Source organism: Loxodonta africana, chromosome 9 (assembly GCF_030014295.1).
Source record: "Loxodonta africana isolate mLoxAfr1 chromosome 9, mLoxAfr1.hap2, whole genome shotgun sequence".
NCBI lineage: Eukaryota > Metazoa > Chordata > Mammalia > Proboscidea > Elephantidae > Loxodonta > Loxodonta africana.
In genome coordinates this window covers 123,762,917-123,779,881 of record NC_087350.1, presented here as the reverse complement: position 1 = coordinate 123,779,881, position 16,965 = coordinate 123,762,917, and the positions used below count along the sequence as shown (strand labels likewise).

General features: G+C 56.5%; 1 protein-coding gene across 8 annotated transcripts in view; it reads right to left on the bottom strand.

Annotated features, from left to right (window-relative positions):
- Window positions 1-3,049: 3,049 nt before the first annotated feature.
- EHMT1 (euchromatic histone lysine methyltransferase 1) overlaps window positions 3,050-16,965 on the bottom strand; it is a 277,594-nt gene continuing 263,678 nt past the window's right edge. For 4 of the 8 annotated variants that reach the window (XM_064290814.1, XM_064290818.1, XM_064290819.1 and 1 more), the window contains exons 22-27: window positions 13,491-13,568; window positions 11,974-12,089; window positions 10,228-10,314; window positions 8,865-8,943; window positions 5,978-6,153; window positions 3,057-4,512 (exon numbers count right to left, since the gene is read on the bottom strand). In XM_064290814.1, the coding sequence (XP_064146884.1) occupies window positions 4,332-4,512; window positions 5,978-6,153; window positions 8,865-8,943; window positions 10,228-10,314; window positions 11,974-12,089; window positions 13,491-13,568 (717 nt within the window). In that variant the 3' untranslated portion in view covers window positions 3,057-4,331. Of the gene's footprint in view, window positions 4,513-5,977; window positions 6,154-8,864; window positions 8,944-10,227; window positions 10,315-11,973; window positions 12,090-13,490; window positions 13,569-16,965 lie in introns of all 8 variants that reach the window. The other 4 variants (XM_064290822.1, XM_064290821.1, XM_064290816.1 and 1 more) reach the window with 4 other exon arrangements.

The window sequence follows — 16,965 nt, the reverse complement described above, 5'->3', positions numbered from 1 at the left end:
ATATCAAAGATCATAGAGATGGCACAGGACCAGGCAATGTTTCATTCTGTCGTACGTAAGGTTGCCATGAGTTGGAGCCAACTTGTCGGCAACTGACAACAACATAAAGCTATAATACATAAAGAGCTCGTACAAATAAATAAACTTATAAAACAACCCAATTTTGCACAAAGGCAATTCACACAATGGAAAGGCCAATTTCTAATAAAGAGATGTTTCCTTTTATCCATAATCAAATAAGTACAAAATAACACACTAACGTTATCATTTTTCCTCTATATGACTGGACAAAGTAGACTCATGCCCAGTGCTGCTTGGGGGGAATTGTACCCTGTTGGTGGAGGTGAAACTGGTGTGCATTTTATGGGTGGTGTTTTGGTAATGTATCCCAAAAGGTACAATATGTGATGCCTTTTGACCCCTTCCCCAAGGAGATAACTGCTCAGGCAGAAATAGGTGGAGGTGCCATTCCTCCTCCCAGCACAGCTCTGTGCTGGACAACGGGGACGCGCACTGGTGCACTGGTAGAGGATTTAACTACGGTGCAGCTGTTTGAGGAAGTGTCATCTATCTGCCGGAAACCGGCACAAGGCCCGTGGACACACGCAGGGGAGGCTGGTAGTGGTGGCTGCCCAGGACAGGATTTCTCCTCTTCCAGCTCGCTCTTATGTGTTTTTGTCAATGAACAAATGTAATTTTTACAGAAATAATTGCATCCCAGCCTGAGTGCTCACCTGATCTGAGCAGGCTCTCACCTGCCCAGCCCTGACATCTACCTGCCCTGCACTCTGCACGTGCCTTCCTCAGAGACAAGCCAACCCCCTAGACCCTCAACCCTAGGCTTCCCCATCACAGATGACCACACCTATCACCTATGACTCCATCCCACACTGGGGGTGAAATGCCCCTAAGGCATCATCCTCACCGAACAGACCTGCAGGACCTTGCGGTCCTCAGAGTGGGAGGAATGTTGCTGAGTGTCCACTCTGGGGACAGTGGCTAAGACCATGAGATGACAGGAGGGTCCCGCACTGGAGATGGTGCTGGGCTGACAAGCAGCATCTCAGTAAACACCAACAACCCAGTCTGTCCACAGACCTTCAGAATGGAACTCAGATCAAAAGTCCCAGTGGGGGTGCTGTGGAGGGGCAGGGCCTGCAGGGGGACCAGTGCAGTGCCTTGGATCCAGCTCCAGCCACTGCCTGTCCACCTGGCCTCCCTGGGGGAGCAGCCCTGAAGCATCCTGAGCCTGGGCTCTGACCCTCCCACATGCCTCCAGAGCCCCTCCTCATCTGCTCAGATCCACCAGAAGGAAAAGGGGATGAGCTGGTAAAGACCAACACCAAAGTCCTCCTGGAAGGAAGTGGCCTTTGCTGGAGGCCAGTGTGGCCTCCTTGCAGTACACATCAACGTCTTGTCCTGCAGCCTTCTGCTGGGCCGTTCTAGGCAGCGGCTCCCTGACCTGAGCCTGGGCTCAGGGTGACCAGCTCACCACACTCACTTGCCCAACCAGCTCAAATGCTCTTCAGGGTCACCTGCCTATAGGACTCCTCTGTTCGTTGGAGTTGTCTGCCCACCAAGCTCACCTGCGTTAGTCTCACCTGCCCACATCGAGGGACATGGTTGTCTTATTGACAAAGTGCATTGTTACTGTTGTAGAGAACTCCATGAGTTCTGTACATAAAAACGGAACCCTCGAGCTGCTTCTCAGAGAGCTCACTCTCCCTTGTGCGTGACCGGGCCAGTCCTGCCCCAGAGGCAGGTTTGGGTCCGGGTTCTAGGGAGGGCCACAGCCACCCCTACAGAGCCAGTCTGATCTGGGGTTAGCGTGTCCCGAGTATGCACTTCGGCCAGAGGGGGCAATGTGTACCCTGGGGCTTGATTGTAGGGCGTTTCTAAAGCCCAGAGAGCCTCATAGGCGCACTCAGCACCGTCTGTCCAGGGCACTGTCTCTAGCAAAACTGCCAGCGCTCCCCACCCACCGGCCCCACCTGGGGGCCACTGCTCACCTGCCAGGGACTCACCCCTACCAGAGGGCTCCAGAGACAGGGCTCCTGCAGCGAGCCGTGGTGCAGGATGAACTCCACCTCGCAGGAGGAAAGTGCTCCCAGCTCCCTGGCACCCTTGGTCAGCACTGCAGCAGCACAGAAGCTGCCTGTCCACCCTCCACAGTGCCGCAGGCCACGAGGAAAACTACCTGCCCAGCCCCTGCCAACCCCACTGGCCACAGTCACCCACCTGGGCTCACTGCCCAGCTCAGGTGGAGGGAGGTGGCATCGTCACAGCCAGGGGTTCTCCTGGGGGTACTGCCCCACTGGGATCCAGGCTGAGGCCTGGACCTCAGTGCCTGGACACACGGCACACATGTGTGCAGAGACACAGATACACACAAAAGCACATTCAGGCACATGTGCACAGACTCACGCATGGCATGTGCACATAGACCTGCAGCACACATGTACAGGTATGTTCACAAGATACACGTACATACATGCATACACATACAGACATGTTCACAAGACACACGGACATAGGTGCACACACATACAGGCGTGTTCACAAGACACCCACAAGTACACGTGCATACACAGACGCGTTCACAAAACACCCACATGTAGACATGTGGACACATGTACAGATGCGTTCACAAGACACCCACACATACATACGTGCACATACGTAGATGTGTTCACAAGACACCCACACGTACATACGTGCACACATGTAGATGCGTTCACAAGACACCCACACGTACCTACGTGCACATGTTCAGATGTGTTCACAAGATACCCGCACGTACCTATGTGCACGCATGTAGACACGTTCATAAAATACCCACACGTACAGACGTGCACACATGTAGATGTGTTCACAAGACACCCACACGTACCTACGTGCACATGTACAGATGTGTTCACAAGACACCTACATGTACTGACACGCATGCACACATGCAGACATGTCATGCCCAGACACGTGCGTGTACAGACACACATGCCCTCACATGTAGACATACGCACACAGGCATGCTCCTGACACCTGCCTGGGGTGGTGTCTGCCCTCCAGGACACGTCTGGGAGAAAATGAAGTTGCAGCTAACCGCGTGCCCAGCTCCCATTTGCGCCAGGTCCCAAGCAGGGCTGGCCCGGCCGACTGGCCCTTGGTTTAGGGCGTCAGACGGCAGAATGGGCAGCAAAGAAAAGCTGAAACCTGATGTCGTGATAAAAACCTCACTTAAAGTACTTCTTTTTTATTGATTTCATTGAAAACAGAACAAGAAATGGTCTGAGCCAAAAGACTGCTCTTAAAACTGTCAAAAACATCTTAACAGAAAAAAATAAACATGACTGCATTGTGAATGTTTAGAAGGTCGCACAAAAACCCCACGGTTACCGCACTAGTTACAGTATTTAAAAAGGTATATGCCGAAAAAAAGTATGTGACTGCCGGCCACCACACAAAAGGCGATGGCCAAGTTTATTCACCTACAAGACTAACATTTAAAAAAGGTTCTCCTGCGCTTTATTCTAAAACCACTTTGTCCTTGCGTACAGTTGGTATTCCACGTGGTGAGCAGAAACCACACCAGGTCAGCACCATTGTCTGTGTTTGTGTTTTTATTTGTCATCTGTCCTAATGTTCATTAATGGTAGAAAATAAATCAGTTTACTGTCATGGTGGCGCGTGGCTTAAAAATCAGGGGTGGTGCTCACGCCCACACTGGCGGCAGCCGGCACAGCCCTCACGTTCCCCAAGCTGCTTCCTCACAAGGAGACGCAGCCAGAGGCTCGAAACAGGGCTAGATAGAAACTTTCTTTTAAAAAGCAAACCAACATTTCCTCCAGAATTTCCTCCGGGTGGTGTGGCGCTGTCCCAACCGTCCAGGATGGCGATGGCGGTCAGGAGATGCGGCGTTCTTGGTGCCCAGCACATAGCCACGCGGGCGCCGAGTCCACACGGAAACGGCACTTTGGTAGCCTTGCACAGGCCTCTTCCAGAGAAGAACGCTGCCAATGGCCCAGGTGGGGGGCGCCACAAAGCCAGAGGAGGAAAAGGGAGACATGGAAGTGACAGCCTGCGCTGAGGCACCACTGCGGGGACCCAAAGTTATGCTCAGCCCTGAGCGCCGCCTGGCTGTAAGGCCGTGGCGTTCACACTGGGGTGGCCCCAACCCACCCAGGAGCTTGGCAGAAACCGAGACAGTGTCGTCCCAGTCTCCTCCGGTGGCTGGCACAGCCGAGACTTCATGCCCACTTGACGTCTGCAGGCTCCCGTCTTCTAAACGTAGTCTAAGCGGTACTGAGCGCTGGAGCTGCCCGCCCCGCCTGCCCTCATAGGGGGTCAGCAGTAGCGGAGGAGCTGGTGTCCGGCAGGCCATTCTCCTGGGTCTCCTGGGCTGTGCTGGCCTGCCGTTGTGCCAGGGCTGCGCTCGAGTGCCGGCACTTGGGGGAGCCGCACTGGCAGCCAAACAGCTTGCCTTTGATGTCCCAGAAGCGGTCCCCGTAGTCAAACCTGTGGGGAGACCAGGAGGGACTCAGGTGGGCTCCACGGATAGTGCTGCGTGTCCCAGGCAGAGACGCCAGCCCTACCCCAAGAATCCTAGCCACCCCACACATTCCAAGCCGAGCCACGTGTGAACTGGCAGGGAATTCCTTTTGCTGCTAACCCCAATCACAGCATCTGAAAAAACTGTCTGTACTAAGCTAAAGACACTCTATGAGTTAAAGTCCCCACCCACTGTGACACTCTATTCTTCAGTCTCATCCACACAGGTCTGCGGTGACCTAGTGAGCAAATTCCTAGATGCAGACAAGGTGGGGGCCAGGGCCCGTGGGGAGAGCAGGGCCAACGCGGGCCAGGCCTGGCCCAAGCCTCTGCCCTGAGTGGAGGAAGAAGACTTGGAGCAGCACCCATGTCGGCCACAAGCCACCTGCACTCCTGCCTTGGGTGGCAAAGCTGAGAGAAGGCTCACTGGGTCCTCAGGAACAGAGACGCCTGTGCTCTGGAGTCAGCCTGGCTCCAGCAGCCCCTGACCATACAACCGCCAGCTTTCTAGAAAGACGTTTCTGGTACAGGGACCGGGAGGGGGCTGGAGACTAAGGGACCATCAAGGCAGCTTACCAGGGTTGTGCAGGCCCCTGCTGTAGCCTGACCACTGAGGGATGGTGGGACATGATGGAGGTCCCCTAACAAGCCCTGCCCAAGGTGACTCCAGACCCCACACAGAGCGATGAGACCGTGCGACGGTGAAGACCTGGAGTCGGAGGCCCTTCTCAAGCAGAGAGCATGTGGAGGGTAGGGGGTTGTTGTCTCAGACCCTAGCCAAGGAGCCCAGCTCTCCCTGGTATGAAGGGATGGCAAGCCTCTCACCACGCTGAGGGAGACCTGCCCAGGCCCTGCTCTTCCCCGTATGGCCTGTGAAGGTGCAGCCCCCACCCCTCTGTGAACAGGGGACCAGCCATGGGGCAGGGGGTGCTGGCTTCTGCAGCAGGAGGGCGTGTGGACCTTACTCTGCTGCCCCAGGGGGCAGGCCTGGCGCTGACCTGCTGGGAGTGGATGGATGAGGCCAGGCCAGAGCCCCCCGGGACACAGCACAACTCCCCTGACGTCCCATCCCCCACCCCGGGACACCTAAACCAGCTGCTGGCTGTCCAGAACCTCTCTGCCCTCCCGTTCATGTTCTCCCCGTGCCTGGCAGCCCCCTTCATGTGCCCCCATGTGCACATGCAAACACACAGTACCCTCATGTCCCCCTCACTCACTCCCACACATGGTACCCCCATGTCCCACTCATTCACTCACACACACACACAGTACCCCCATGTCCCCCTCACTCACTCACACACACACACACACACACACAGTACCCCCATGTCCCCCTAACTCTCACACACACACATGGTACCCCATGTCCCCCCTCCCATGGCACCCCCTCATGCCCTGCCCCATGCTCACACACCTCCCCCACAGAACCTACCCCAGCTGCTCTCCAGCCACGATGGGGCGGGTGCTGAAGAGTGCAATGCGTGGGAAGCGCAGGTCCTGGTGGGACATAAAGACTCGCACAGGGACCAGGTTTGGCTCGCAGAGGTGGTTGATGAAACGGCTAACATTCCCGTAGAAGCGCGCGTCGATGCAGTACACGTCTCCGTCCTGCGGGAGAGGGCGCTCAGCACAAGCAGCGCGGCCAGGTCGCGGGGGCTCCACATGCAGGCCTCCTCCCGAGTAGGCCTGGTGCTCCATGGACCCCCACCCACTGCACCGCCTCTGGGTGGCTGGAGAGAATGGGCACACATTGCAACCACAGACATAGGTGCCCAGTCTCGAGGACAGCTCCCATGTGTGCATGAGTCACTTGGGCTGGTAATACCACCCCAGGCAATGCCACCTGATGCCCCCAGGACCACGAGCTGTCGCACCCCGTGGGTGACTAGAAGGCTACTCGCTCGCTTCCCAGCAGCTGGTCCCAATGAGGATGCTCCTGACATGAGAGTGTCGCAGAGACATGGACCCTGGAGCAGGCAGGGGGCCGCCCCACAGGCGAGAAGGGCCAAGCCGCCAGTAGGGGGTGACACCTGGCTCCAGCCCCTGGGTCCTGACGCAGCTCTGCACTGTTCTGGCTACTGAGCTTGTCGGGCAGCCATGGACACCCCCCAGGGCCCAGGAACAGAGTGGGGAGCTGGGCGGCCTGGGATGAGTCTGATCCTGTCATGCTGTCACATGCCCACGTTGTAGCGGCACAAAGCCCTCCCCTCCACTGCCCAGGCAGGTGCCTCACGCCACCGTGGGCATGGGTGCCTGAGCACCTCCTATGCAAGAAGGGGAGAAATGATGAGAAAGAAATACTTTATGTCTCTAAGTGGTTCCTTGTTGGGGTGGGGGCAGATGACAAGGGCAGAAGCAAGGCTTCCAACATAAGCTTTTTACATCCTTTTTCCTCTCAGTTAAAATATAAATTGAATAAAAAGCCAATCCTAAAATTGAAAATAAACTAAAACATGTATCTAATCATGTATCTGAGAAACAATTACTTCAAGTCCTACAAAGTACACAGCTCTGTACACCTGCAGGGCAGCGAATGACTTAACACAGCTCCTTAGCCACAGTCCTTGAGACTCCCACACAATGACCATGCAAACAAGGCGTGGTGGCTGGTGGTGTGTGTCGCCTTGGCTACACCATGATTCTAATATTTTACGGCTGTCCACTTTGTGATCTGATGCAATTACTCTATCTTTCGTTTTATGCGTTGTAAATTCTAACCTCTACAAGTTCATGAGGCAGGATTGGTGTGCCATGTATCCTGGCACGGCCTGGCAGGAGGGTGTGACCCAAGTCCCACCGTTACCCAAGTCATGTCCAGGGTGTGGCCTGCATCCAAGGTATGTATGTGGGTGCACTAAGGAGGGGGGCTCTCTCTCTGCACCTGGATCCTGCGTCTGGCTCATCACTGTCTGACCTCCAGTTCTTGGGACTTGAGCCAGTGGCCTGCTGTCTGGCCTGCTGATTTGGGTTGCTGGCCCCTGTGGCCACTTGAGTCAGAAGAATCCTACATCTGACCCGCGGATTTGGGAATGCCAGCCCCTCCACAACCACGTGAGCCATTGCCTTGATATGGTTCATGAGTCCTGTGGATGTTACAAAGGATTACAGAACCCAAACACGGGAGTGAGGGTGCTGAGGGGAGAGGGAGTAGTTGATGTCAGAGTTGATGGAGTGGGACAGCAGCCTGGAAAAGGTGGACATTTGGGACATCTTTAACCTCCACCTCATGGGAACCAGCTTTGTGCTGATCCGTGCTGATCCTTATAAAAGAAGTTATTCATTTTATACCCTTAGTAAAACACAGTCTGATAACCAAAAATTGCAAAAAAAATCATAAATGTCCTTCAACGCTCACACTGGCGGTTGTTAGAAGTATTTATCAGTAATGTTCCTTTGACACTTTAACTATGCTGTTACCAGCTGCCATCAAGTCTGCCCCAACTCATGGTGACCCCGTGCACAACAGGATGGAACACTGCCTGGTCCTGCACCATCTTTGTGACGCGACCCCATGCACGACAGAAAGGAACACTGCCTGGTCCTGCACCATCTTTGTGACGCGACCCCATGCACGACAGAAAGGAACACTGCCTGGTCCTGCACCATCTTTGTGACGCGACCCCATGCACGACAGAAAGGAACACTGCCTGGTACTGCACCATCTTTGTGACGCGACCCCATGCACGACAGAAAGGAACACTGCCTGGTACTGCACCATCTTTGTGACGCGACCCCATGCACGAAAGAAAGGAACACTGCCTGGTCCTGCACCATCTTTGTGACGTGACCCCATGCACGACAGAAAGGAACACTGCCTGGTCCTGCACCATCCTCATGGTCGTTGGTACGTGTGAGACCACGGTTGCAGCTAGTGTGTGGACCCACCTCATGGAGGGATTCCCTCCTTTTCTCTGACTCTCTACTTTTAATTCTTCTAAAACTGGTTTGTTCGTTCTTCTGGCAGTCCAACACCACAATTTGAATGCCTGCGCCTCCTGAATTTAACTGATCCTCATAGAGACTTAAAATGTATTTTAAGATATTCCAGTAGTTTTCAAAAAGCCCTGGACGGTCTGCCCACTTTATAAGAAGTGCATGGACGGGTGAGAGCTGCTTGCTGTGTGTGCCCTGGGGCCCTGAGGCCAGGGGTCCCTACTGAAGACCCCCATGCCCTGACCTCAGCACAGGACCAGCACTGAAGCGGACAAGGTTCATGAGGAAGCAGGGGCCATCACCTGTCAGCAACAAGCAGCTGCCGCAGGACCCCACAGCAAAGACAGACATTCTCAGGCCTTCACGCTCCAACCTAAGTACCATACCTTGTTGTCAAGGTCAAAGAGGTAGGAGTCCTCTTCCCGGACGTCAGCCTCCGAGTCGGAGATGAGTTCCCCAACGTACCTGCAGGGAGAGGTGAAGGGTGTATGAGGAGGGTGCTATCTCCCACCTTAAATGGTCACTGAATGAATGAATGAACAAAGTACCACGGGAGTGTGGCAAAACCCAAAAACACATGTCGGTCAAATATTTTTGGAGAATTTTTCCTGTGACTGAACAGGACTTAGCTAGGCTCCAGAAGAAAAGAACAGTGACAGTCATATAGCAACTTGTGTCTGCTAATATGAGAGGCTGGAAGTCCAGAACAGTCCTCCTGCTGAAGACAACCACCAACATTGGATGGTTTCTTCACACACTCGCGCACTGTGAGGTAGCAAAAACACCTGCACCATGAAGCTGAGCAAGACAAGAAGCCTGGGCGGTGCAGAAGCCTGCAGGAGAAGTGGTGCTCTGGGTGGTTACAGCGCCCGAGGCACTGAGTTTGCAGCCCGGACTGCCCTCTCTGGAGGGCCCCTCGCCCACACGAAACGGTGCTCGAGGTCAAGCTGCAGGGGAGCCGTTCACAGCCCATGCCAGAGAGAGGACAGTAAGAGTGCCCAAGGGCCAGCCTTGCCAGGACACCATGCCCCAACCCTCCTCCAGCCACTTGTACAGGCAAAGACAGGAAGGAAACTGAAGGATGAACCTGACATGCTGCTTCATACCACAGGACAAAAGGGAAAGGCTTATCTGAAAAATGCTGAACACAACGGTCTTTGGTATTCGCACTGAAGGAGAAGACTCAGTTCCTATTTGTCCTGGGAATCCGGCTGCGAGATGCACAGCTCTCGCTCACTCACTTGCTCCCCCTAGTCCTTCATGCGTGAAGACCGCTTGTCGAGCCCCCCACAGTCCTGGCCCTATCCTATGCCAGCACTGCATAGAGGGGCCGGGACAGTGAGACCCACCTGCCCTGTCGGGGACAGACATGTAACCAACTACTCAGCTGAGGGGTGTGAGACAGGACAGCCAGGTGCAGGGACAGCACAGACAAGAAGGGCCAGTCCTAGGCCCCACCACAAACATCCAGAGCAACCCCCTGTCCAGCTTGCTATCTTGCTGGCTGTGTGTGTGGGGTCAGGGCCGTACACCAAAGTCTGCATCCTGCCCGCTCTGGCGGCGCCTTGTAACCCCACCAATCCCACATCCCCATGGTACCCTGGGAAGCCCCCTGCTGTCCTGAACACGCAGTATGGACGCTGCCCCAGTGCAACCAGGTGGTGCTCACAGGCTGCAATTCTGCTCCTGCCTCCTGTAGTCCCCCAGGCCAGCTGGCCACTGCCCATGTGAGGGCTGGGACTCACGTACTCGCAGACGAAGGTGCCCAGTGGGATGTCCTGCAGGGCCCGAACGCCCCAGCCCATGTTCTGTGTCCGGTAGAGCTGTAGCCGAGCCCTGGAAGCAGAGAGTGGGTGAGTGGCTGGAATGTCTGCAGACTTACCTCATGCTGGAACGTCTGCACGGCCCGGTCTGCATTCACAGGGGTCTCATAATCCCATCACCGACACGAGCAACGTTAGTAAGGGAACCAGAAACAGGAATTTCACGTCTGGAACCACTTTAGAACTTCACCTATGAAGCCACATAATGGCTTCAGCACAAATCACGTGACTCAGCCATTTGCTCACACATGTGAGTGTGCACAGCTATCAAGGGCTTACACTTACTGGTGCAAAGGACCCAGCACGTCTTAGTGAGGACAAGAACCACACCATGAACCGTAGGCTCCCATCCCTGCTTAGCATGAGATAGCCATGCAGGAGCCAGTGAGCCCACACAGCAAGGGGCAGGGGGACACACAGCAATGGTGACAGAACTACAGACAGCAGAGCTCCTCCGACCTCTTGAGAAACACTCCTGGGCAGAGATTCAGGGACAGGTACACAGGCCCAGGTCCCCCGGGGAGGGGGCACTCCAAGTACAGCCTCTCAGGAGCCCAAGACCATGTGGGATGTGGCCCAGGAAGCCTCCGTGGCCTCATGGGAGCCTCGTGGACTGCTCGGGCTCATCCTGTGATGTGCAGGGCCCAGGTACTGGGGGCAGGGGTGGGGGGTGGGGTGGTCTGTCCTCTGTCTGCCCCCTGCACTGTCTGCTGTATTCTGAGGACAGGGAGGGTTGGCTGAGCACCAGCCTTCTGTTCTCTAGTTACTAATGTAAAAAAACCAAGTATTATGGAAGTTAGCATTTAGTTATATTTCGATGGTGCATAACTGTCTTCCTCATAACTCAGGTCCCAGATCTCTTATCACCAGGAGCGCAGAGAGGAAAAGGCTCATGACCAGAGCCTGGGGCTGGGGTGCCTGGTGAAAGCGTCTGAAGCAGCGTCGCCAAGCCTTCCTTGAGAAAGGTGGGTCTCATAAAACCATCGTAATGTTGTTAGGGGACGCAAAGAACACAGACGATGCAAAAATTCAGGCACGAAAAAGGAATTCTAATAACCCCAGTCAGGTGAAGAGCATATGCCCCACGTGTGAACTTGGTCACATCAGTGATTGAGACATTAAGTCCATTTCCATTTTTAAGCTCAAATGATTCAGCCCTGTTCCTTCTTTAGAGCCTAAAATGAAAAGCGTCAAATTCAAGTCTAAGAGAGTAGAAAGTGACTATTTTTGTAATTTAAGGTGCGTTTCCAGAGTATAGGTGGTTACAGGTGCGTTATCAGCTTTACACGCGCACACGCAGGTAAACGTACCATCCTCCCACCTGTGAACACATACACACAGGCCTGGATAGAGTGAGCTTCTCAAGGAACCTGAATCATTTTCAAACTTTTAAAACACAGACTCTCAATGTCACCCTTTACTAAAAAGATTAAAATTGTAAACTCCACGTGGGTCTCAGAGCAGGAAATCAGAGCTCTGAGGCTTAAGCTGTGAGGCCCAGAGTGAGTGGGGCCAGTCTGTGGTGGAGGGTCGTGTGCATGTCCCACGTGGAGACCCTCCACGCCCGCTTCACCCATGCCCCTCTGCGCCGATACTCCCTCCACACCAAAGCCCCGACACCCCTCTCTGCACACTGCAGCCTCAAGGTCCAGCTCAGCGGGGCAGGCCTCACCTGAGACCGTTCTGCACAACCCTGTTGCGGCAGCTCCTCCAGCAGGCGCAGGCATGATTGCACTCAAAGATCAAAGGTGGCTCTGCCATGTTAAACTCCGGCAGGAGGCGGCCATCCTGGGGAGAGACAGGCAGTTGGTGCTGCCACCGTGCTGCGGGCTGTTCTTCCTGGGCCCACCAACACGAGTTCCCACAGAGCACCCGGCATGGCCTCGACTGTTATCAAAAGGATGGCTTCTAGTCAAGCCAGCACCTGGGGACTCAAAGAGGGGAGACTGCGCCGTGACTGTTCAGATGGAGGGCCTCAAACCAGACATCACAGAGCTGCTGACCGCGGTGTGAGGACCCACTGTTCGTCCCCAGCACAGCCCTCTCAGACTCCTCTGCTCCGTCACGCCCTTAGCCCACATTCTCACAGCCCACCAAGGGTTCCCCGGGCCCCTCTCCTGCTCCTCCTCTGGTCACCTATGGAGACCACTGGCCCCTCACCATCACCTGGACCCAGCTTTTGGCCTTTCAAACTCTGAAGGGACCCAGCCAGCTTCCCTCCGCTCTCCTCCCCTCCCCTCTCCCGACTGCACCCCTGCTCTGCAGACGCCATGGTATTTCTTGAACAACACAGGCCATGCTGCCCCACACCGTGACCATGGCTCCCCTTCTGTGTGCCATTCCCGTTCCCTGAATACCCGCTTTTGCAGAGACTTGTCTGTCTGCTGCCTGCTCGGCCCACACCTCCCCTTCACCCCCATCAGCCTGCTCTGCTCCCCAAACCACAGACCACCACAGCCGTCAGCTTCTAGATGCCCTCTCCCTGAGCTCCGGAGATGTGGCCACGTGCTGGGCTCCCCGACGCCACCCATGCCCAGTGCCCTGTCTGCTGTGCCACCACTGCCTGGTTTCCTTCCCCTGGGCTGTGGGCACACAGCCACTCTCTACACATTGCCAGCTTGAGGCGACAAGCACTAAGCACAGTTCTTTCAAACAAGCAAACAGACACTTCTTCCTGCAGCCCCAGCTTGGCGGAACCACACCAGTGCCATGAGAGACATCCCATCCACCAACACCAGGGAGGACAGATGGACATCCCCTCCACCACCACCAGCGAGGACAGACAGATCCCCCATCCTCCACCACTGGGGAGGACAGACAGATATCCCACCCTCATCACTGGGGAAGACAGAGAGCTGACCCACCCCACCACCTGGGAGGACAGTCACCCTGTTCCCTACCACGAGGGAGGAGAGATGGACATCCGTCCCTACAGCCATGGAAGGCAGACAGATGCTCCGCCCCCCACCTCTGGGGAGCACAAGCAACAGCCCCCTTCTCACAGGCCAGTCAGCCACAAATGACCGGGATGAGCCTCTTAACAACTTGAGAACCCGTGTCTTCACCCCATGACTGCCAGCCAGGATCTCACTTCCTGTCTGTTGCCCCCACTTGGTCTCCACAGTGAGGTCACCCCCGCCCCCAACACTGGGGAGGCCCCTGGACCAGCGAAGACTCTGGCTCACCTACCTTATCGTACCAGCAGCGTATGCTCAGCTGGCCACACATGCAGTTGCTGGAGGAGCAGTCGTCAATGCAAACGCAGTACTGAGAAGAGATGGAGGGCGCTGCTCATGCCACAGGCCCGAGCTCCCTCCCCAGCCCACTCTCCCACTCCCCTCCCCAGCCCATTCTCCTGCTCCCGCACGCAGGCCTGCAGAATTCCCACAGTCCCTTAAGTGACTCATCCCTTAAACAGTTGTGCCCTACTGCCCTGTCTAGTTTCTCAAGACACCCAAGGACAGTGTAGTCTCCAGGTGGAAGGAAGAGACGCTGAGTGCTTGCTAAAGGGAGAGGAGGGCAGGACGGGGACACGCTACCCGGGGATGGGTCACACTGGAGGGTGAACGAGGTCAGGGGGAGCATTGCCCGAGAGAGAAGCTAGAAACAGTTCTGTCTGGATTTAAAGCCTGTTACTGAACAGGAAATGCCAAGGAGTCAGGGCTCAGTCATGTCACCAGGGAGGGAGACGGGGCTCAGTGCGTCGAGGAGTGAAGGGGGACGGAGCTCAGTGCTGTGAGGAGAGAGGGAGACGGGGCTCAGTGCTGTGAGGAGTGAGGGAGACGGGGCTCAGTGCTGTGAGGAGAGGGAGACAGGGCTCAGTGCTGCGAAGAGAGAGGAAGACGGGGCTCAGTGCTGTGAGGAGAGGGGGACAGGGCTCAGTGCTGTGAGTGAGGGAGACAGGGCTCAGTGCTGTGAGGAGAGAGGAAGACGGGGCTCAGTGCTGTGAGGAGAGAGGGAGACAGGGCTCAGTGCTGTGGGGAGAGAGGGAGACGGGGCTCAGTGCTATGAGGAGAGGGAGACAGGGCTCAGCGCTGTGAGGAGAGAGGAGACGGGGCTCAGTTCTGTGAGCAGAGGGAGACGGGGCTCAGTGCTGTGAGGAGAGAGGGAGACGGGGCTCAGTGCTGTGAGGAGTGAGGGAGACGGCTCAGTGCTGTGAGAAGAGACGGAGATGGGGCTCAGTGCTGTGAGGAGTGTGCTGTGAGGAGAGAGGGAGACAGGGCTCAGTGCTGTGAGGAGAGAGGGAGACAGGGCTCAGTGCTGTGAGGAGAGAGGGAGACAGGGCTCGGTGCTGTGAGGAGAGAGGGAGACAGGGCTCAGTGCTGTGAGGAGAGAGGGAGACAGGACTCAGTGCTGTGAGGAGAGAGGAAGACGGGGCTCAGTTCTGTGAGCAGAGGGAGACGGGGCTCAGTGCTGTGAGGAGAGAGGGAGACGGGGCTCAGTGCTGTGAGGAGAGAGGAAGACGGGGCTCAGTGCTGTGAGGAGAGAGGGAGACGGGGCTCAGTGCTGTGAGGAGTGTGCTGTGAGGAGAGAGGGAGACAGGGCTCAGTGCTGTGAGGAGAGAGGAAGACGGGGCTCAGTGCTGTGAGGAGAGAGGGAGACAGGGCTCAGTGCTGTGGGGAGAGAGGAGACAGGGCTCAGTGCTGTGAGCAGAGGGAGACGGGGCTCAGTGCTGTGAGGAGAGAGGGAGACAGGGCTGAGTGCTGTGAGGAGAGAGGAGACAGGGCTCAGTGCTGTGAGGAGAGAGGAGACAGGGCTCAGTGCTGTGAGCAGAGGGAGACGGGGCTCAGTGCTGTGAGGAGAAAGGGAGACGGGGCTCAGTGCTGTGAGGAGAGACGGAGAAGGGGCTCAGTGTTGTGAGGAGTGAGGGAGACGGCTCAGTGCTGTGAGGAGAGACGGAGACGGGGCTCAGTGCTGTAAGTGAGGAAGACAGGGCTCAGTGCTGTGAGGAGAGAGGAAGATGGCGCTCAGTGCTGTGAGGAGAGGGGGACAGGGCTCAGTGCTGTGAGGAGAGAGGAAGACGGGGCTCAGGGCTGTGAGGAGAGAGGGAGACGGGGCTCAGTGCTGTGGGGAGAGAGGGAGACGGGGCTCAGTGCTATGAGGAGAGGGAGACAGGGCTCAGCGCTGTGAGGAGAGAGGAGATGGGGCTCAGTTCTGTGAGCAGAGGGAGACGGGGCTCAGTGCTGTGAGGAGAGAGGGAGACGGGGCTCAGTGCTGTGAGGAGTGAGGGAGACGGCTCAGTGCTGTGAGAAGAGACGGAGATGGGGCTCAGTGCTGTGAGGAGTGTGCTGTGAGGAGAGAGGGAGACAGGGCTCAGTGCTGTGAGGAGAGAGGGAGACAGGGCTCAGTGCTGTGAGGAGAGAGGGAGACAGGGCTCAGTGCTGTGAGCAGAGGGAGATGGGGCTCAGTGCTGTGAGGAGTGAGGGAGACGGCTCAGTGCTGTGAGGAGGAGGGAGACGGGGCTCAGTGCTATGAGGAGAGAGGGAGACAGGGCTCAGTGCTGTGAGGAGAGAGGGAGACAGGGCTCAGTGCTGTGAGGAGAGAGGGAGACAGGACTCAGTGCTGTGAGGAGAGAGGAAGACGGGGCTCAGTTCTGTGAGCAGAGGGAGACGGGGCTCAGTGCTGTGAGGAGAGAGGGAGACGGGGCTCAGTGCTGTGAGGAGAGAGGAAGACGGGGCTCAGTGCTGTGAGGAGAGAGGGAGACGGGGCTCAGTGCTGTGAGGAGTGTGCTGTGAGGAGAGAGGGAGACAGGGCTCAGTGCTGTGAGGAGAGAGGAAGACGGGGCTCAGTGCTGTGAGGAGAGAGGGAGACAGGGCTCAGTGCTGTGAGGAGAGAGGAGACAGGGCTCAGTGCTGTGAGGAGAGAGGAGACAGGGCTCAGTGCTGTGAGCAGAGGGAGACGGGGCTCAGTGCTGTGAGGAGAAAGGGAGACGGGGCTCAGTGCTGTGAGGAGAGACGGAGAAGGGGCTCAGTGTTGTGAGGAGTGAGGGAGACGGCTCAGTGCTGTGAGGAGAGACGGAGACGGGGCTCAGTGCTGTAAGTGAGGAAGACAGGGCTCAGTGCTGTGAGGAGAGAGGAAGATGGGGCTCAGTGCTGTGAGGAGAGGGGGACAGGGCTCAGTGCTGTGAGGAGAGAGGAAGACGGGGCTCAGGGCTGTGAGGAGAGAGGGAGACGGGGCTCAGTGCTGTGGGGAGAGAGGGAGACGGGGCTCAGTGCTATGAGGAGAGGGAGACAGGGCTCAGCGCTGTGAGGAGAGAGGAGATGGGGCTCAGTTCTGTGAGCAGAGGGAGACGGGGCTCAGTGCTGTGAGGAGAGAGGGAGACGGGGCTCAGTGCTGTGAGGAGTGAGGGAGACGGCTCAGTGCTGTGAGAAGAGACGGAGATGGGGCTCAGTGCTGTGAGGAGTGTGCTGTGAGGAGAGAGGGAGACAGGGCTCAGTGCTGTGAGGAGAGAGGGAGACAGGGCTCAGTGCTGTGAGGAGAGAGGGAGACAGGGCTCAGTGCTGTGAGCAGAGGGAGATGGGGCTCAGTGCTGTGAGGAGTGAGGGAGACGGCTCAGTGCTGTGAGGAGAGACAGAGACGGGGCTCAGTGCTGTGAGGAGGAGGGAGACGGGGCTCAGTGCTATGAGGACAGGGAGACAGGACTCAGTGCTGTGAGGAGAGAGGG